We start from the raw sequence: 19,837 nt of genomic DNA, 5'->3' as shown, positions 1-19,837 counted from the left end.
TTTTCTTCTAATAAGAATTTTGTACTTATAAATACTTCTAAATTCTAATAAATAATTGAATAGTCAAAAAACTCTCTAATTTTAATATTTATATAATAAAATAATTTAAAACTATATTTTAAATCAATCTACTAATTAAAATGAATTGATGGAACTCACTAGGATCTTCAAATTAAATTGACAAGATTAGAAGAAAAGACTTCTAAAAATAATTTGAAGACTATTTTTAAATAAGACTATATATAAAGATATATTTGATATAATGATTCTTATCATACTAAGAAGGATTGCAATGAATTTAATAAAATGGAGCATCAAAAAGATGATCATGAATATGATATCCCAAGTACAGCATGAGAGCCAGGTTGGTTAGAGACATTACAATGCGGCACAGAGAAGGTCAAGGTAGTGATAGAGAGCTTACGTTGGATGGGACCATGAAGAGTGGGTTATGTGGAAGAGTCAGTGGCACAGGGTATGAAGGCACTAATAATGTCCTAAAATCCATAGAGAGCACAACTTCCAAAGTGGCCGAGCTAGGGATTGGTTTGATTTTAGCCAAAGAAGAACAAATAGCCTCAAGTGGATTTGGCAAGTGAAAATGCAACGTCAAAGGAGGAACACTAATAGGCATTGATTGTGTAGCAATATGAGTAGGCAGATTAGGGGCCTATAAAGTGGGAAAGGGTGCCATTGCCAAGGGTGAAAACAATGACAAAGGGGCTCCAGTAGTTGGAATTGGCGGCAGGGTGGAAGAAGCAAATAGAAATAATCCGTTGATGTGATAAAAGCTAGAGTTGGCGTGGAGGACAACATCAGGTAAGGGGTTGAGTGGAATATGAATGTAGTGAAGAGAATTCTCTTCTCAAAATATAACATCCTGTGGAACAAGGATGGCACCAAGGTGAACTTGTTGGACTTTGTAGCCCTTGCTAACCAAACTATATCCAAGAAAAATGCATGCTTGAGTCTTTTCATCAAGCTTGACAGAAAGTAGATCAAGGATCTTTGCAAAACATCTACTTTCAAATACACAAATGTGAACTATATTAGGTTTTTTTTTGTGCCATAATTCAAATCGAGTGGTATAAAGAGGAATAGTTTTTCTTAGAAGTTGGTTTTGAAGATAAGCCGTACAAGTGACTGCTTCATTCCAATATGGCTTGGATAGATGAGCCTAGTGAAGCATGCACTGGATAGAGTTGAAAAAGTGTGCAATTCTTGCATGCAATAACACTATTTTGGCATAGTATATAAGTTGTGATAAATTGGCACTAAATTTTGCATGTTTTTGAGTATTGATTGAATTTGAAAGAGGAGGTGTTCTTCTCTTTAATTAAAATAGAAGGTGCAAAGCTTATAGCTAGTTTGATTTTCAATCCATGTGTGAAAGATTTTGAACATATAAAAGTATTCACTTGTTTGACTAAGGAATCAAAGCACTTTATATCTAGAAAAATTATTTATAAACATAATATAGTATTCATAGCCAAAAAATGTTGGTGTAGCTATGTAGCCGCTCAAGTCAAAATTAATTATTTAAGAGGTTGAATGGCTCTTGTACTAGCTTATTTTTCTGATTATATTTCTGATTATATGTTTGCTATGAAGGCATATTGAGTAAACAACATGAGAGATGGTCTTGAGATATAATCCAATGAAGGTGGAGGTGAAAACAAGCTACTATAGGCAAACACTCTTAAGGTGACTGAGCCAAAAATACCACAAGGTAATAAAAAATAGTCATTATCAAAGTATTTTGCCACAAGATAATAAACAATGCTTAATGATAAAGTATTTAGCCATTGACCATTGAAATTTCCACTTTTCCTTAGCCATAGATAGATAATGTTGTATTATTGCCAAGATGGACCTTATTGTCACTATATAAAAATGGTTTGAAGTTAATAAATTGATTTTTATCATATGTTAAGTGGTGTGTGGCTCCAGTATCAATGAACTACTATGTATCTTTTGTGGTTATTAGTGTAGGCAATTTTTTCAAGCAAAAAGCTTATGTATGATATACAAAGGTATAAGAAGCGAGAGATGATTCTGCTACTTGTTCTTGCTTCCACGTAGGTGTATTTTTCCTATTTTCATGATTTGTCGTTGCTAAATTTATAGCAACTTTGATTTTATTTTTAAAACACTTGGAACCCAAAAGTTTCATTTTCTTCCAAAGAAAGCAAGGTATTATAGGTTTATTACAAGGTTTTGAAAGCTTATGGTCTTTTGGATTGATTTGTAAGGTTGCTATTTGGTCTTTCTTTTGAGTCCTACAAAGAAGACATGTCAGTCAGAAGAAGAGCCTTTCATAGTTGTTTCTTCTTGTTGGAGGATTACAATCAATTTTGGAAGTGTTGAAGTCTTCATTGTATAGCATTTGGATCATGGTGCCATATTGTGATGGCATGGACCTCATAAGAGTGAGAATTTTCATTTGAGAGGATATGATAACTCCTACAGATTGGCATTGTTGAAGAAAATTCTTGAAGTTATGTATATGTTGGGTTACTGATTTTCTAACTTTTATCTTTTGTGTGATGAATTTTTCTTGTAGATGGGTTTGAGTGACTTGTGGAGTATGTATTTTCAAGGACTAGTCATGCTTCATTGGCTATCTAGCATGATTTGACATGAAAAAAAATCAAATTTTCTACACAATCCCAAATTGTTCTTAGAGCAACCTGATCCTTCTTTTTCCCAGTAAAGATTTCAGTTCTATTGGTTGGTGGTGATGTTTCTGTTGCATTCATGTCTTGAACTTGTGTTGGTTCTTTTTCTTTACTTGAAACTACATCCCACATATTTTCCATTTCAAACTTCATCTGGATCATTTTCTTCTAGATGGAGTACCATGAGCCATCCAATTTGGGCCATTTTTCTGTGGCAAGTCTGCTTGTTGCCATGTTTCTTTTAAGACAAAAAGGAGGATTTGCTAGTGCCCCAACTTTCTATGCAGAACGTCTTCTACAAAGCCTCCTTTATTTCTTTCACTATTTATTGTGTTTCTGAGTTTTGTACCATAAAAAAATTTCAGAGCTTCACTCTGATACCATATTAGAACTAGGTGAATTAGAGAATTGTTTGATACTTGTTATTAATTGAGTAATAATGAGTGTGTATATTGTACTCCTGTAAAGGAAGGAGCGACTGAAACAGGATACAGAATCCATGTCCAACAAGAATGCCAGCGTCGTCTGTGACTTCATCAGGTGTGTTTGTGGAATCTGATAATCCAGAGACTTACGTCGTTGCAGCAATGCCCTTCCCTTCGATGCTTCCTTTTGGAGCGATCAAAATGCCCCGTATTCTGTCTTCGGCCGACGAGCAGCTCCCAAAGCCAACAATAAACACAACCTGCTACAGTCATTTCCAAGCCCCCGCGCAATCCGGAAAATATCACACACCTACATGAAGCACACGTGATGCATAGGCACCAAACAGTTTGTGAGGCTCAAATCGGCGGAGGGTGGTGTTAAAAAGAGAAGATTAAAATGTGGATAAAAAAGTTGGAAGATCTGTAATATGTAAACCACAATGAGTGAGGTACATTGCTGAAAGATGCTTATGATCGAGCCACAACAGGCACTCGCATATTAATATCTCATTGGAACGACAAGAACACAGGAACGAACAGCCCCAGCAGTGACTTTATTCGAACCTGTATTTTACTTCACAAGATGGTGCACGAGATTGACAACCGTCCAGCGCTCAGTCATTGGACCCTGCTGTGCCAACAGATTCTTGACTACTTCGCCTACGTTGAATCGAATCAGTGAAACCACCTTAACTTTCGTGACAAACTTCGTAATGTACACCTCACACACATATTACAAACGAAGCGGATTACAACGTGTCCACAACACAAACAAAGCCAACAGACTTTTGTTGATAAACCCAGAACTACCCAAACTCCAGATGACCTCGCGCAATGCCAATCAAACTCGAAGTTAGCCAAATGAAGCGAAACATAAATATTATTTTTTTATGTGAAAAACCACATCAACTACAACTACATTTGTTCGATCTATAGCAGTGAGACGATCCCTTCCTGGATACTCGCCGCCTCCTTCATCTTGTGGTTTATCAACTACCTATCGTCTGTGCTTTACCTACCTTGAGGGTCGATTAACTGAGAGAATGTGGCGCTCGCCGATTGGTCTTCAGAGGAGGTCTCCTCCAGCATTCTTCGTTCTATGTGCATCGTCAACGAGTCATCGAAAAGGTTGGGCACAACCAGCGGCACGGAGATCATGTGGCTGTTATCAGAGTCGGTGCTGAAGTTTTCTTGATCAAGGCTGGACATGGCGCCCTTCACAGATGCTTCATGTAGTTGCAAGGCGTACTCCAAATTCCACAGGACGTCACCCATGGAAGGTCGATCGATACCTTGCTCCTGCAGACATTTCTCGACGGTGTCGCCGAATGTTTTCAACGAGTCGGGGTTGATTGTATCCCGCAGCTTCTCATCCACGATCTGATCCAGCATGCCAGCTTTGTAGTACTTGATTGCCCAGTCTGCCAAGTTCACCTCCTCTCGAGGAAGGGCCGGATTGATTGCCGGTCGTGCACTCAGCACCTCCATGAGAACGACACCGAAGGAGTACACGTCTGACTTCTCCGTCAGCTGCTGTCTGCGGAAATACTCGGGATCCAGGTACCCGAAGCTGCCCTTCACGGCTGTGCTCACGTGCGTGACTTCATTCGCGGGCCCGATTTTCGACAACCCGAAGTCAGCCACCTTGGCAACGAAGTTCTCGTCCAGAAGGATGTTCGTGGTTTTCACATCCCTGTGAATGATCCCTTGCGCCGCGCCGGTGTGTAGGTAATGCAATCCTCGTGCTGCACCGATACAAATCTCCAGCCTCTGCTTCCACGACAGAGGAGCCTCGTCTGTTCCGTACAGGTGACCCCTGAGCGGACCGTTGGCCATGTAATCGTATACAAGAATCATCTCACCGTGTTCCTCGCAGTACCCTATCAGTGACACCAGGTGCCGATGTCGGAGTTTCGACAGAAGCTCTATCTCGGTTTGGAACTCGTTTAGACCCTGCTCTGACCTGGGGTTTCCCCGCTTCACCGCCACTTTCGACCCATCGTCAGTCTCACCCTTGTACACCTTGCCGAATCCACCCACTCCCAAAACCAAAGACTCGTCGAAGTTGTTCGTGGCTTCTTGGAGCTCCGCGAAGCTGAAGTACCTGCCCAGGTTGGATGGAACTGAAGAAACATAACTTCCTGCACCACTCTTCCCACTCTTCGCCGAACTAGTCGACACTTTGCTGTGGTCAGTACTGCTGCCGTGCAGAGGCAGCGGGAGCCAATGACTTGGTGCGCCAGGCTTGTCAGACTTGGTCTTCTTCTTGTAGCAACAAAAGATGACCAACGCAGCCGCCGCAAGAACGGCGGCTACGCCTCCGATGGACGCACCGATGATGGCACCTAAGTTGGAGCTCGAGCTTGAATTTGTAGTTTGTGTACCACCAGAGGTAGTGTTTGGCTCTATAATACGGTTGGGACCTGCAAGACTGGAGTTCGCGTTGTTAACCTTGAAAATCTCCAGACCATTCAACAGAACATTCTTGGCATTTGGATTACTACGGTCAGGGGCGATCCTAACATTTATTTTCGGATAGGTATTGATCATGGGCACCATGAAGTCTCTGTACAAGGGAGTGTAGGCAGCTCCGGCTTCTTCTATGATGTCGAAAAATTGGTAAATGGCTACACGGTTTATCTCAATAATGAAAACCCGCTCATAGAGCCGCTGGTACTGAAGCTCGCAGAAGTGCAAACGCACCAAGTAAGTGAAGTTGTTGTCGACTGTGAAATTCCAGTTGAGTGCAGCATTTGCGTTCGCCACATCATTATCTTCCAACGCTTGCCCGCTCGCATAAACGGTAGCAGGAGCAATATATCTTTCTCAGACCAAAAGAAAAGCGCACCCGTCAGAGTTAATGGCTCATGTCTCCAACTGTACAAACTTCTGGCAACTGCACCATAATGATGCAAATCGTAGATACTGTAAACCCACATGTAGTGATAAGACCTGTTACATGTTCATGCAAGGGCAAGCTGCAACTTACTCTGCAACATCGGTGTACGTAATCTTTGTAGCGTTTGCCTCTACCGACACTCCTGGAGTGTTGAGAAGTTTATAGGGTGTGTCTGGAATCCACGTCCTGCTCAGGTTCGCTGAATCATCATCCGGTGCAACGGTGCCTCCTCCAACATTGAGACGGTACATAGTCTGCAGGGCCGACTGGCTCAGGCCAGGGTAAGTAAGACTGCCTCCACCCAGTATAGGCGCGCCACCCTGTACCATTCCATCTGGCGCAGACACAATCTCTATGGCGTTTATGAAAGCATACGAATTTGACCGTGGAATGAAAGTAAGAACGAGGTCCTTTGAAGTGATGTTCAGGAAGTACTCTCGAACAAAATAAGGGCTGTCTGCGGTGACGAAGGTCACTGCGCTGAAGTTGGAGAGAAGACCGACCTCCTTGGTACTTATGTCAAAGAATGAATTACTCGGCTGAAAAGATGAGAACGCAAATGGATAGAAGAACAGGCGAACCCAATGTCTCCCTGGACTAACCGTGAAATTGTAATTAAATGCAGAAGTGAAGAACCTCGCAGAGGTGAGAAGTGGAGCGTACGCCGACAAAGCACCGTTATTCTGATTTGTTCTTCCTGCAACCCCTTGTCCAGTACCTTGAACGTCAGCTAAAAAAACCCGGGTACCAATTTTGACATCGGAAGCTGAGCCACACGCGATACGAATTGCATCAGCAGGTGTAAAAGACGGGGCTGGCGCCGCTACAGGACCCTGCGCCCAACTCGCCCCGCACAAAAGAAGAACCGATAGAATCTGTATACATCTGTCATAGCCCATTTTCCCTGATATGTCCTTTCCGTGGAGCACCAGAGCTGCTCTGAATGTCTGATTTGGCGTGGTCAGCACCGCGTCTTCGTTCTCTTCTCTGAGGACGCTAAATATCTCTGTGATTCTCCACTTACAACTCTGTCGACCCGAAAACACCAACCCCTGGTTGCTTCCATCACATCGTCTCTACTGTGAGATACTTGGTGCTACACCTGGATCTGCAGCCATACAAGGCGTTAGAATTCCGCCTCATCACCTTGATCACCAATTACTCCGAACTGAAACAGCTGGCTTGCTTCAGTAACAGATCATTTGTAGCACGAGAAACAACCCAAAACTGCAGTTATCACATGAACAAGACTCCAGCACATTCAGAGTCTAGGTCACCCTCGTTTCATCCAAATAGCCGAGAAGAATCGGGTGCAGATTTTACAACGAATATATCAGCTGTTGTTACAAGTCCACTTCATTCAGCACGCTACTACCACAGAATCCAGCATGTGATAGAAACGTCAACATTCCGACTAGGAAGATTGTCTGGCTCGGAACAAGGAAGAACAAGCACACTGGTGCAAAACACAAGTGGTCGAGGCATGTAACGCCGAACTCAATCAAGTTCGCAGTATCAACCATCTAGGTCGCAGACTTTCTTGTTCTCATGTTAGATAACGACACTGAGCAGGTGACTTAAAGAACAGCTGAAAGCAGAGTACAAGTGAAAATTTTAATAAACGCAGGGGCCAAAATCATCTATGAACAGTAAAAAGCAATCTCGGTGACACCAGGCTGTACCAGCCATAGTCGTGTCGTGTGGGGCAAATGAAAGTGGCCTATCGCATGCATCGTAAGACACGGGCCCCAACCTCCTATTCTACCAGCAGCTCCCCGCAGGTAACAGGAGCATGAATTGAGATAACTACCGCAATGCAAGGTCATCGATGGCGTTCGCCACCAAGTTCGACGGAATTTCCTCAACCAAGATCCCATGAAGTCAACTTGAAGGACATGTGGTTCGAGAGGTTTTTGTCACACTTACACTCTTTCTGAGAAACAGTCACGAAAAACCATTTGAGGGTTTCAATGTTCCCAGCAAACAGTTGTCGCGAACTCTGCAAACTCGTGCTTTCTCTGTCGTGACCCATGGTCTACCTAAGTTTTGATTGGAACATTCTGTTATTTCAAATGTAACGCAACTCTCCGTCTTGCCGGTGCGGCTCTCTGACACACACATGTAGATCCACAAAAGCCGATGTGTTCGGGGTGATTTTGCGCCGCTGCAGCGACTCAGTCGGTGGAGCAGAGCGGTCAGTATTGTTTTTCTCAAGAATCTCTTTCCCTCCTGCTTCTCAGACTCTGAGCACTTGATGTCAACTTGCCCGTTCAAGTATAGTTTTCTGTCCTTTATTAAGTCTCTTCTTCCTTTTCTAATGTTTCTGTAGAAATATATGGTAGTGACTTTTTGAGCTTTCTTTGCTACCCATTATATTTATAAATATAAACAAATTTTGTCCTTACTATAAAAAAAATTCAGATTCTTCAATGAGAAATTATATTGTTTAGGAAACAGTGTTGAAAGTGGTTGTGCAATAATTCAAAGATCCAGTGAGCAAATGTGTCGAGGTAGGAGCGACACCGAACAAAATAAATGATAAAGAATTAGAGATATGTGCCGTTGAATAAGAAGCGAGCCACAAAAATAAAAATCAAGAGACAAGAATGGGCCAAAGATATACAACCAGAGCAGCTTGGCGGCAGTAGCAGGTATTGAGGGATTCGACCAGCGAAAAAGCCATCTAGGGATTTCAATGACAAGAAATCAGTCAGGAGATAATGTATAGAGTAGCGGAAGCGGGAGTTTCCTCCCACTAATGGATGCGATTGCAGCATATCAACTGTTTCAAAAGGAATTCAAACCTCTGTTAGTGTCGGGTTGGAAACAATCAAGAATAATAATTTCTAATAAACAGAGATAGCGAAAAGTGAAGGCCGACAGCAAAGAAGGGAGAAGAAAAAATATATAATGTGGAAAATTGTATGCAAGGTTGCAATCTAATTATGCAAAGAGACAAGTGACGAGCAATTGAGAGTTAGGGGAGTGAGGGCCACTTCAAAGTGTGGCCATCGGTCAAGTAGACTTAAGGCAACTCCTCTCAGCATTGGGCAAAAGGTCAATGTAAAAGTCCTATTAAATATAATATTTTGCTTGTTTGTTTAATTGAGAATTTTATTTTTATTTGTGTTTCGCACAATTTTTTATCAAATGAACAACTCTTTAGTGCCAAAATTCTTATGAAGTGCTATTATGTAGGTGCTCGTGACCAAAATGCCTATTGGCCATTTACTTCCTATATGAAGGCAAAGCTGTTAATTCTTTTCTCCCACCAGTCACATTGCTAGAATCCTTTGTCTCCTTAATGAATGGCCATAGTGTGAAGTGGTCGTAAGAGTAAGAATAATAATAGAGTTGGAGAGAGGGAGAAGAAGATTTAATATTTACAAATACCGAATAAGAAATAAGTAAAGAGAAGAAACTAACTTAAGGTGATATGTAATATTATTTTGAAGTGAATCCAATTTAAGATTTTAGGCAAAAATTAATTGAGTTGTAGAAAAACTTTTTGTCATTTGAAGAAAAATGTAAAAAATAGTTTTAATAAATGTTTAAGAAAGTAATAATATAAAAAGAAGATTAGATGAATTTATTAAGAGAAATAAAATATAAAGAGTAATCAATTAAATCTTGTTCAAAATTTTACAAAATAAAATATTTTTTTATAATATATTAAAATATTATCAATAGAAATTAAGAATGGAGATATAGATTAAAACTTTTAAAGAATTTGTATAGTGTATCAATAAAAAAGTAAAAATATTTTACATAATAATGAATATTCTTAAATCTCAATTTGGATATTAATTGAGGTATTTAAAGATAGAATGGCAATGTTATTTATGTCAAGTAGTAGCATAAAAAGTAGATGTGTCATAAATATTTTTTTATATATATACAGGATCATTGAAGTTTTTAAAATAACTTTTAAACGTAATTTTGGATTTTTGGATTTAATATAATTTAGTTTTGAAAAGGATATTTTTATCAGAAGAACAATACGAAAATAAAATTATACAAACTTATTTAAAGACTTGTAGTGTGAAAGAAGCGAAGAGGGCATGAAAAAAATATCAATAGAAAATCAATTCTAAACATTCTTAAAATCATAATTATAATACCAATAAGGAAATTTTATAAAGTATTATCTAGAATGTTTCAGATATTTTATTATGATATTAACCCAAGTCTTTATAATAGAATAAAAACCAAAGCGTAATATTTAAAGTGTAGTAGTTTTACATATAGAATAATAAAATATTGGTATAAAGAGAATGTAATTTTACAAGATAAGATCTTTTTTAATATTTATATTGCACGATTAATATGTTTTAAGTAGTGTATGTATTATTTGGTTTATATTTTTAATGGGTAAAATTAAGCCATATATAAAATTCATATAATATTAAAAAAATATCAAAAGAGAACCAACTAAAAGAATGATTACAAAATAGGATAATCATACAAAAAAAAATGGCCTTTTTATCACAACTATGTTCCTACAATAAAACTTGATTTATAAGGACAAGTCAGATATAAATGAATTTATGCTGATTCTATTGAGTACAATTTTTTTAAAAGTACAATAAAAAGAAAAATTTAGTATGATTAAAACCAGTAAAATTGAATGAAAGAAAACATAAATTAACATGAATAAGAAGGCAAAGGATATAAAATCAATTCATTTAGTAGAATAGAAAAAGAGGGTTTTTGTGGAATAACAAGAAATACAAAACACAAATACATTAAAAGAAAAGAAAAAAATGGTGCAATTAATAAGGAGAAAAATAAACATAAAATATGATTAGAAGTTAAAAACAAGTGACTATTTGGTATGAAAAAACTAAGAGAATCTAGCAAAGAGAACTGATTTTTAGAAAAGAAACATAATTTAGAATGCAAAGACTTATCATTGAGCACAATGAAGATAAAAATAGTAAAAGTAAATTACAATATAGAATGTAAAACATTCCTAAAATAAAGAATAGAAGTTAAAGTAAAAAAGAAAAAAAGAAAAAAAGAAAACTAACTAAATCAAATCAAATAAAACCAAACCTATTTATGAAGAAAGATATTAAAGAGATGAAATGATCATATTTTAATTAAAATTTATAAAAAAGTTCTACAAGATCATCATGAGATAGAGTTGTAAAATATTCTATTAAAAATAAGATTGAATTCAATGAAATTAATAAGAATGTGTTGTTGATTGTTGAATCTTTTTAGAATAATTAAATAAGAAAAGAGCACTGTGAAAAAAGAACTAATTAAATAGAAATACATATTAGAGGTGATTTAAAAAATATAAATTTAAAATAATATACATAAAGTTTTTTTAAATAATGGGTAATTTTTTTGAATGTGAAAAAAAGTGAAAAAAAATATTAAAAGCTATAATATAGAAAGTGAAATATTGATGAAATAAAATTAGGATTAGAAAATATGTAATAGCATTAAATGAGTGAATAGAAAAAATAAAAGTATTACACATGAATAGAAAAAATAGTGCACATGAAAAGAAAAGTAGTGCACATGTAGTAAAATTAAAGATTTACATAAAGAGTAAGTAATAAAGAATTTACGACAAATATACACAATTGTATGAAAGAAAAATAAAAATACAAAAATTGGAAATATAAAACTTAAAAAGATCAAAAATTTGGAAATTAAATTAATAGAAATAAATGATAAGAAAATAAATAAATAAATAATTCTGGCATGAAATGAAATTTTAAGACTTCTATTCAAAGATCAAATTTATAAAAATAATTATCTGCACGAGATAAAAGAAACAATAATAATTAAACAATTGAGACTCAAGAAAATAATAGCTGAATTAAGAAAAAAATAATTTATACAAATATATATAAAAAAAAAATTGTTGGAATAAAAAATATAATAAAAGAAAAAATAAATTAAAAAATAATTAAAAAAATCTTTTAAAGCTTTTTAGGAAAAATTAAAGATAAAAACCAAGGAATTTTTTTACTGTTCTATATATATATATATATATATATATATATATATATGTTTTGTATCAAATAAAAACTCAATTAATAGACTAGGATAAGTTTTAGAATGTATTTTTGTTTGATTCTCTTTTTCACTTTTTTTTCTTTCTTTCATTGTTTTAATTATTTTTTTTATTTTAATTTTTTTTTTGTTGATTGTACTTTTCAATTTAAAGCACTAGCTACAATAAAGCATTAATTTAGAAATTTTTGTAACTTGGTCTTAGCAATAAAATTTATCCTCAAAATATTATTTTTAAATTGCAAGTAATAAAATATTTTTTATATTTTGAAACTTTACTTTCATTCTAAAAGAATTACAGTTGTTAGAAACTCCATATTTGGTCAAGGAGGCTTTTTTTTAATACTATAGGAAATTAAAAGAATATGTATGTGGAGTAACTATTTAAACTATTGTATATGTAGATTTTTATATAAAGAAAAAATATATTGGTGTACATATAACTGATAAAATTCTATGTGTAATCTAAGTGATAATGTTTATACAAAGTAGAAATTAAGTTTTATGAGAAAATACTATTTTATAACTTTATAAAAGATGTATAGCAACTCAAACTATAGAAAAAAAATATTGATTGAAAAAAAATTATGCTTTTAAATGCAAGAAAAAATTAATATTAAAATGCATGTAATGTATAAAGAAAGAAAAAAAATATCACTAATAATAATAAAATTTGAATGAAATATAAAACAACAATAAATGCATGACTATGATAAAGAAAGTTAGTTACATAACAATATTTATTACCAAAAAATGTAGAATTTATTTTACAAATGTTTAATATAAACAATAACAACAACAATTAAATCAGAGAAGAAAAAAAATTAAAATAAAGAAATTGAAGATAAAATTAATGAAATTTAGGAATATAAAAATAGAATAAGATTTTGAAATTAAGAAGGATAGAAGAAATTTTCATGGATGAGATTTAGTAAGAAAAGAAAAGTTTTAAAAAAAAATTAGAAAGCAACAAAAAATAGAAAAGAACAAAACATGAATAAGAAAAGCAAGACAAAATTTTAATGTAAAAAAATAATAATCAAAAATCAAGAATAACAAGAAAATATATCCTAAGCCAAAGAAAATAAATAAAATGTACAAAGAAGTGTGAGCATGAGAAATTAGAATCGAATTTAAATATATTTTGATGGCTTGAGTATGAAGGCAAGTCTTATGAGTAAGAAAATAATTGAAATATAATCAATTAACATAAAAATATATAAAGTAAGTAAAATAAAACATCAGTAAATGAGCTATTGCAAACCAAACTGTTGTGCTTACATTGGGCATTGATCAAGAAAGAAGACCTAAGAAAGTAAGAAAAATAAATAGTTTTCGGAAAAAAATACTAAAAAGAATTAATTTGAAACCACCAAATATGAATTTTTGATTTAAGTATTAACAAGAAAATATATTAGATAATATAAAAAAATAAGAAGAAGTGTAATGGTATAAAAAAGAACCAACAAACAAAGTAAATATATAATAATATAAAAAAGAATAAAATATTAAATATCATAATTTAATCTAATTTTAAAATTTCTATTTTTAATATAGTGGATTATATTTTTTATAGTAAAAAATAGGTGCCTTTTTATATTTTTTGTTATTTTAGGTATAATAAGATTAAAATATATATATATATATATATATATATATATATATAAAGATGTTTTAATAATTCATTTTTTCAATGAATTATCTACTATTGAATTGTGAATTAAAAACTTTGATTGATAGAATAGAATAGCATTAAATAATAAAGATATGTAAAAACGTTTTGTCTTACCAAATAACAAAGCCTACTAGTTGAATAATTATAGATGCTTTTTATTTAACATGATAATAATGCTTATGAGTAGACTATATATGGTGGCTATTTGCTAAAATAAACAACAAGACCTTTTAATTAATTACATCTATTTTTTTATTGGAGCAAAAATTGTGGCTTATAATTGCAAAAAAAAAATTAGAAAAAATGTAAATTTCAAGTGAAGCATTAAAAAGAATCAAAACACGTAATTCTAGTGACTTACATATTAGAATGTAAAGTTGAATTTTAATTTAATTAGGATATTTTCTTAGATGAAAAAATATAAATTGATGTATTTTGTCTATCTTTTTCATTAGTCAATAGGAATATGATTTAGATATTAAATATTAAGATAGTTCTTTATGAAGAATTTTTATATATTTTTTTTCTTTACACTTTGTTTAGATATTTGAAGATTATTTTTTATATTGTGTTAATTTTTTTGATTAATTAAACAATACATTTTGACCAATAGGATTTAGACATTAGAAATTTTTTAACTAATAAGATCTAAGCCGGATCAAAGATACAAGCCCCACCTAAGAACAAAGTACTTGAGATAAGATAGTAAATAGCTAAATTAGATTATGAAAAGATAATAAATAGCTAAATTAGATTATGAAAAGATAGTAAATAGCTAAATTTAGTTGTATTCAATCAAGTTGAAAATAGTAGTTGGGAGAGAATTTTTTTTGATATAGATTCTACATACAAACAATCAATTTTAAAACAAAAAAAAATTATTAGATAAATTTTAAAGTTTGATGTATTATTTATTTTTAAGAAAAAAGAATATTCTTTTTAATTAAATATTTTTTAAAAAAATGCTCCTTAATTTTAAAGTTATATGTACTTTAGTAGAAGTTTTTGATATTACACAAAAGATATTAACAGAATTATTATTATTCTATAAAAAAAATTATTTAAGAAAATTTTAATTCTAATAGATATAGAATAAGTTTGGTAAGGTGGAAGAAGAATTAAGTGCATCTATTTGAATGACTTTGAATTGTCACACACAAACTAGTATTAATTAATTAGCCTTAGTTAATCAATATAAATTATAGTATAAGTTAAATTATTAATCTACTCAATAATTAAGATTCATTCATCCAACCAATTTAAATTTATCTAATCCACATTCATGCAATTATGCAATAGATGTCTTTTTAATATTCTTTGTATAAATAAGATCCATCAAAGTTAAAAGATTCATCCAAAGAAGTGGATACATTTTATTTTAATAGCAATAAATCTACTTTTTCCTAATTGGATACCACAAGCTTATTCAAGCTTCAAATCAATTCAACTAAATCTTATTGGAAATATATCCTATAGATACACTACCTTTAAAAACCTCAGCTCCAAACTTTGGCAGTAGATTCCTTCAAATTGGTAAAGTAATAGATTTTTTTCTACTTATTTGACTCCTAAAATTTATTTGAGTATAAATTTCAAAAAAATATATTGTTGTAAAACTAGACCTTAATTTCTTTTTATAATAATAAGTTTTGAGATAATTTCAATTGTGAACAATAAAGAATATTCTTTCAAAGGTAGAATATTAGAATTGTGAAGGGAGAAATTAAGGCAACAAATTCTCTTCTTTTAAAAATCAACAAAATATTTGTTATTGATATGAATTTAATGAGCCTAGGCTAGTTAAAAGCCTAATTTGATAATACATGACTTACTTAAAGCATAAAATCAAATATTTCTTGACACTTCAATCTTACTCTTTAAAATCATAGCATTAAATCAGTGAGACAATATTTTTCTTTGTAATAAAATATCCACCAAATCTTCACCCTTGTTTCAAATCAAGTGATTGTAGTATCTATGAAATTACAACATGATCTATGCTTCTACAAAAATTTAAAATTTGAAATAAAATATTTAGAGATGAATGAATCAAAATAAATCAAAGAAATTTATAGAAGTTTATATATAATTTAATATGGCTTTGTCCACCAACAAAAAAAGAAGAAGTATGAGACCAATTGAGTCATAAAAGCTTTTAAACTCTTGTCCTAAGACCTAAAGTTGGTAGCAACATCTCTACCTTAGAATCCCAAAGAGTCTAAACTAATATCCACATCTCTCATTGATCCAATGGTCAAAATCTGATATTAAGGTTGATGGCCTTCAAATAAGCTTTAGAAGTATTTTTTGGCTAAAATAAAAATATTATTTTACTCAAAATAGATTTTTTAGTAAGAATTAACTACTCACACTTCTTAATCCATAAGAAATTATAATACTTATAAGAAATAAAAGTATAATAATTTGAATTTAATTTAACGTATTCCATAATCACTTCTTACTTACTTCTAACTTACATTTGACATCTTTATTAACATAATAAGATTAAAATTGTACTATAATTAAAGAAATATGATAAAAATAATAAAAATAAATTCTTATTCCACTTATAGCATATTATTATGCTCATACAAGGAATGATGAAATAGACAATTATAAAAAATATAGTATATTTTTACTTATGTTTTTACAATAGAAAATTAAAATGACTAAGAATTTTGCTTATATTCTTATAGCAATTGCATAATAATCTCAAATAAATTCAAAATAAAATTCACTTGTTATGATTTGGAGATAAATTTGATGCCAAAGAATTTTATATAAAGAAAAGATACAATATTGATATAGATCATTATTGGTTGATTTGGATAGAAAACATTTTAGAAGATAGTTTATGTAAAACATGTCTAAATAAGAAGATTATAATAGAAGATGTTTGTATTAAATTATGAAACAAATTATAAAAAAAATCAATTCAGAGTATCAATATTTGTCAACCATATTTTATAATTTCTTAAATAAAAAATAGACAAAAAATATCTTGAATTAGAAGTTTTAGTAAAAAAGAGTCTTGATAATTTGAACTAATTATGATAAAAATATGATATTTCTTTTTAAAATACTTTATTATGTATCTAAAAATAATCTAGAAAATTTTTTCATATAAAAGAAATTAATGGAATATTATTATTAGAAAATATTATTGTAGATGACCTATAAATTTTAAAAAACCACAAAGAAAATAAAATTGTGCTTCTTAAACCAATTGCAACATTAATATAAATACATATTTGAATAAAAAAATATTATTATTATAGTATGCTTAACCAAAATTTATTATTAATTGACTAAAGTTGTTATAACAATTAGCACTAATAGGTGTATAAGAAGCAAAGCTGATAACCTTAGAAATGTTACATAATTATAGTCACTAAAATGGCAAAAGCAACCTCATTTGAATAATTTAGTAAATCAACAAAAATACATAGCAATTGAAAAGACACTGTTATAATTTTCCAATCTAAGAAAATAAGCAATTTTTTAATATAAAAATTTCATTTAGAAAAATCTCTACTTGGATAATATTAATAATCATTAATATAAAAAAAATCTGCAAAAAATAATTTGCAATGCTTTGCTCAAATAACAAAATTGTAACATCTTTGATTAAAAAATTTCTTCTTAAGTTTGAATTCTATTTTAAATTAGATTAAAAAAAAATACTAAAAAAACTTTAATTTAAACAGTAAATAAATATAATTAATCTTTAACTTTTGAAAGTGGTAAAATAGTTTAATTTGTAACACTTGTAGTTTTTTTAAAAAAATAGACCTAATTGTTATAAAAATATAAATAATTTTAAATATTAGAGTATATATATATATATTAAATATTTTAAAATAAATATCTCAAAAAATTTTAATTTAAAAACAACAAGTATAAATCAAGATTATTTGAAGATTAAAGATTAGATGTAAAGTCCTTTTAAATTTTATTGATTTTATAAAAGATAAAAATAAGTTGTAATAAAGGACCTCTTTTTTTTTTAAATAAGAAAATTAGTTAATCCAACTAATATAACACAAATAATTATCTTTACTATTTTATATGTATTATAAAATTTATGACCAATTTAGGTACCACAAATTTATTTGCCAAAAATATTTTTTTATATTCAAATCTATATACTTCAAAAAAAAACTTATGACTATCCTTAAAAAATATATGTTTTTTTAATATATTACTAAAGCATGTAAAATAGTTATAAGTACAAAAATTTACAAGACAATGAATAAAAAGTGAATTGGTTTTTAAAAATATCAAATCAATGAGTTAAAAATACAATTAAAAAAATCAAGAATTAAAATAAAGAATAAACACTTTATTTTTTTAGTGGTGATTTTTATTTAGAATACAAAGAATAAGAAAGAGATATTATATGTATATATAAATAAAATGTAATAAAAAAAAATAGTGTGAGATATACAAAAATATGATCAAATACTAGCAATAAGTGAGAAGGCTATAAACATCAAGAAAACTCAAAAACTAATACATTCATGTATTACTAAAGAAGAAGAAAAAGTGAAGGAAGAAGAAACAGTTTTGAGATAGAATAAAATTAATGTTATTATTTTTGTATACAATAAACCTATAGAGTCTTGAACCAAGACTAGAATTTAAGAAAAAAATTGATAGAATTAAACAAGGCCATAGTCTTGCATCAATATATATTAACTATTAAGAAGTTCTTGTGAATTCTTCCTAGAAACTGCAAGGTTTGTAGTTCAAGTAATAAATTACAGATTGCTTCCAATACAACTTTTTAAAATAAAAAACTTGTCCAACAAGTTTCAATAGTTACATAAAAAACCTAGTACCTAAGTTTTTATGAAGCAACATATTGGAATTACATATCTATATAATAAAACATGATTTGTATATGACAATAATATTTTTAGATATTTTTCATAACTTTATAAGGATTTTAATTGATAAGATATAATTAGGATATATTTACAAGTGATTGCATAAATTTAAGTCTTTTTATACTTAATTTTGGCAAGTTTGATAAATCACTTAGATATTCAAGCCTTTGTCTAAAGTTAAAAGATAATGAGCACATTTTTCAAAATATACAGTAAAATTTTAAAACTTTTTAAGATAAAAATTGTGAAAAATATATAAAAAATATATAAAAACTATCATTGTATACTAATACAGGTGTTTAATGAAAAAAATGTATTACATAAGATCTTAATTAAAAATATAATAGAAAATTACTTTTTAACATAAAAACAAAAATTAGAGATAATAAAAATCAATTTAGTGTTAATGTTTTCTTTTTGTAGAAAGAAATTTTACTCACTTTGTAGGGCCGTAAATAAGACAAAAATAAGTAGGTTAGCAAAAACAATATTATAGGCATCTTTAGGTAAAAGTACAAATTAGCTTCTAGCAAAACATTATCAATATAATCCTTAGATTAATACTTCAAGAAGACAAGTTGCAAACTAGGGTCAAAAATAAACCTTGAAGCACAAAACTACTTACTTACAAGACAAACTTGGATTTAATTTTTAATTAAAGAATCTACTTGGAAAGAAAACTTGATAGAGTTTTTTTAAACATTGGTTTTAGGTGATTTGATTGAGTAATGACTTTGAAAGAGCTTTGCAAAGTTATGATTGTTATAGATGAATTTATTTTTAGTTAAATTAAAAATTAAAAATAAAAAAATTGGTAATTTGTGTAAATTATATAATAGATCTATAGGTGAATTTTTTTAGATTTGTAGACATATTTTTACTGAAAGTGTTTTGTGAATTTGAATTTAATCAAATGATTAAATCAAAGATTATAGAAATTCAAGTCAATTAGATTTTTAGAAATAGGATTTTAAAGATTAGTAAGGAATTCTATGATTTTGAATAATTATCTTATGGATTAAAATTATTTCTTTGTAAACTCATATTGGACTTAATTTCTCAAATTAATGCAAGTTTAAAAAAAAAGTAAATAATGCAAAAAGAAGCAAAAATTGTTAGAAGGTTGACATCAAGGTTTGAAAAAAGAATTAACCAATATCCAAGTAGACTAAGAGATTTTTCTTCTATTTTGAAAGTTTGATTCTCTTTTAATTTATTTAATTTATTTTTAATAAGTA

At 30.5% G+C, this 19,837-nt stretch overlaps 1 protein-coding gene across 1 annotated transcript; it reads right to left on the bottom strand.

The window, feature by feature from the left end:
- Window positions 1-3,956: 3,956 nt before the first annotated feature.
- Window positions 3,957-7,767, bottom strand: LOC112286292 (receptor-like protein kinase THESEUS 1). The gene is made up of 3 exons (XM_090253052.1): window positions 7,326-7,767; window positions 6,093-7,110; window positions 3,957-5,924 (listed from the first exon to the last, which is right to left on the bottom strand). Exons 2-3 carry the CDS (start codon window positions 6,899-6,901, stop codon window positions 4,115-4,117), a joined length of 2,619 nt encoding a protein of 872 aa, XP_090109178.1. The 5' UTR covers window positions 6,902-7,110; window positions 7,326-7,767; the 3' UTR covers window positions 3,957-4,114.
- Window positions 7,768-19,837: the final 12,070 nt, after the last annotated feature.

Source organism: Physcomitrium patens, chromosome 9 (genome assembly GCF_059467195.1).
Source record: "Physcomitrium patens ecotype Gransden chromosome 9, ASM5946719v1, whole genome shotgun sequence".
NCBI lineage: Eukaryota > Viridiplantae > Streptophyta > Bryopsida > Funariales > Funariaceae > Physcomitrium > Physcomitrium patens.
This window is presented reverse-complemented; position numbering and strand designations above follow the sequence as displayed.

What these genes read in the sequence shown, in the direction of transcription:
- LOC112286292 (XM_090253052.1), bottom strand. Translation starts at nt 6,901, where the DNA reads ATGGGCTATGACAGATGTATACAGATTCTATCGGTTCTTCTTTTGTGC. An exon ending in ACGTACACCGATGTTGCAGA is followed by an intron (nt 5,925 to 6,092) that starts GTAAGTTGCAGC and finishes GGTCTGAGAAAG; the next exon opens with ATATATTGCTCCTGCTACCG.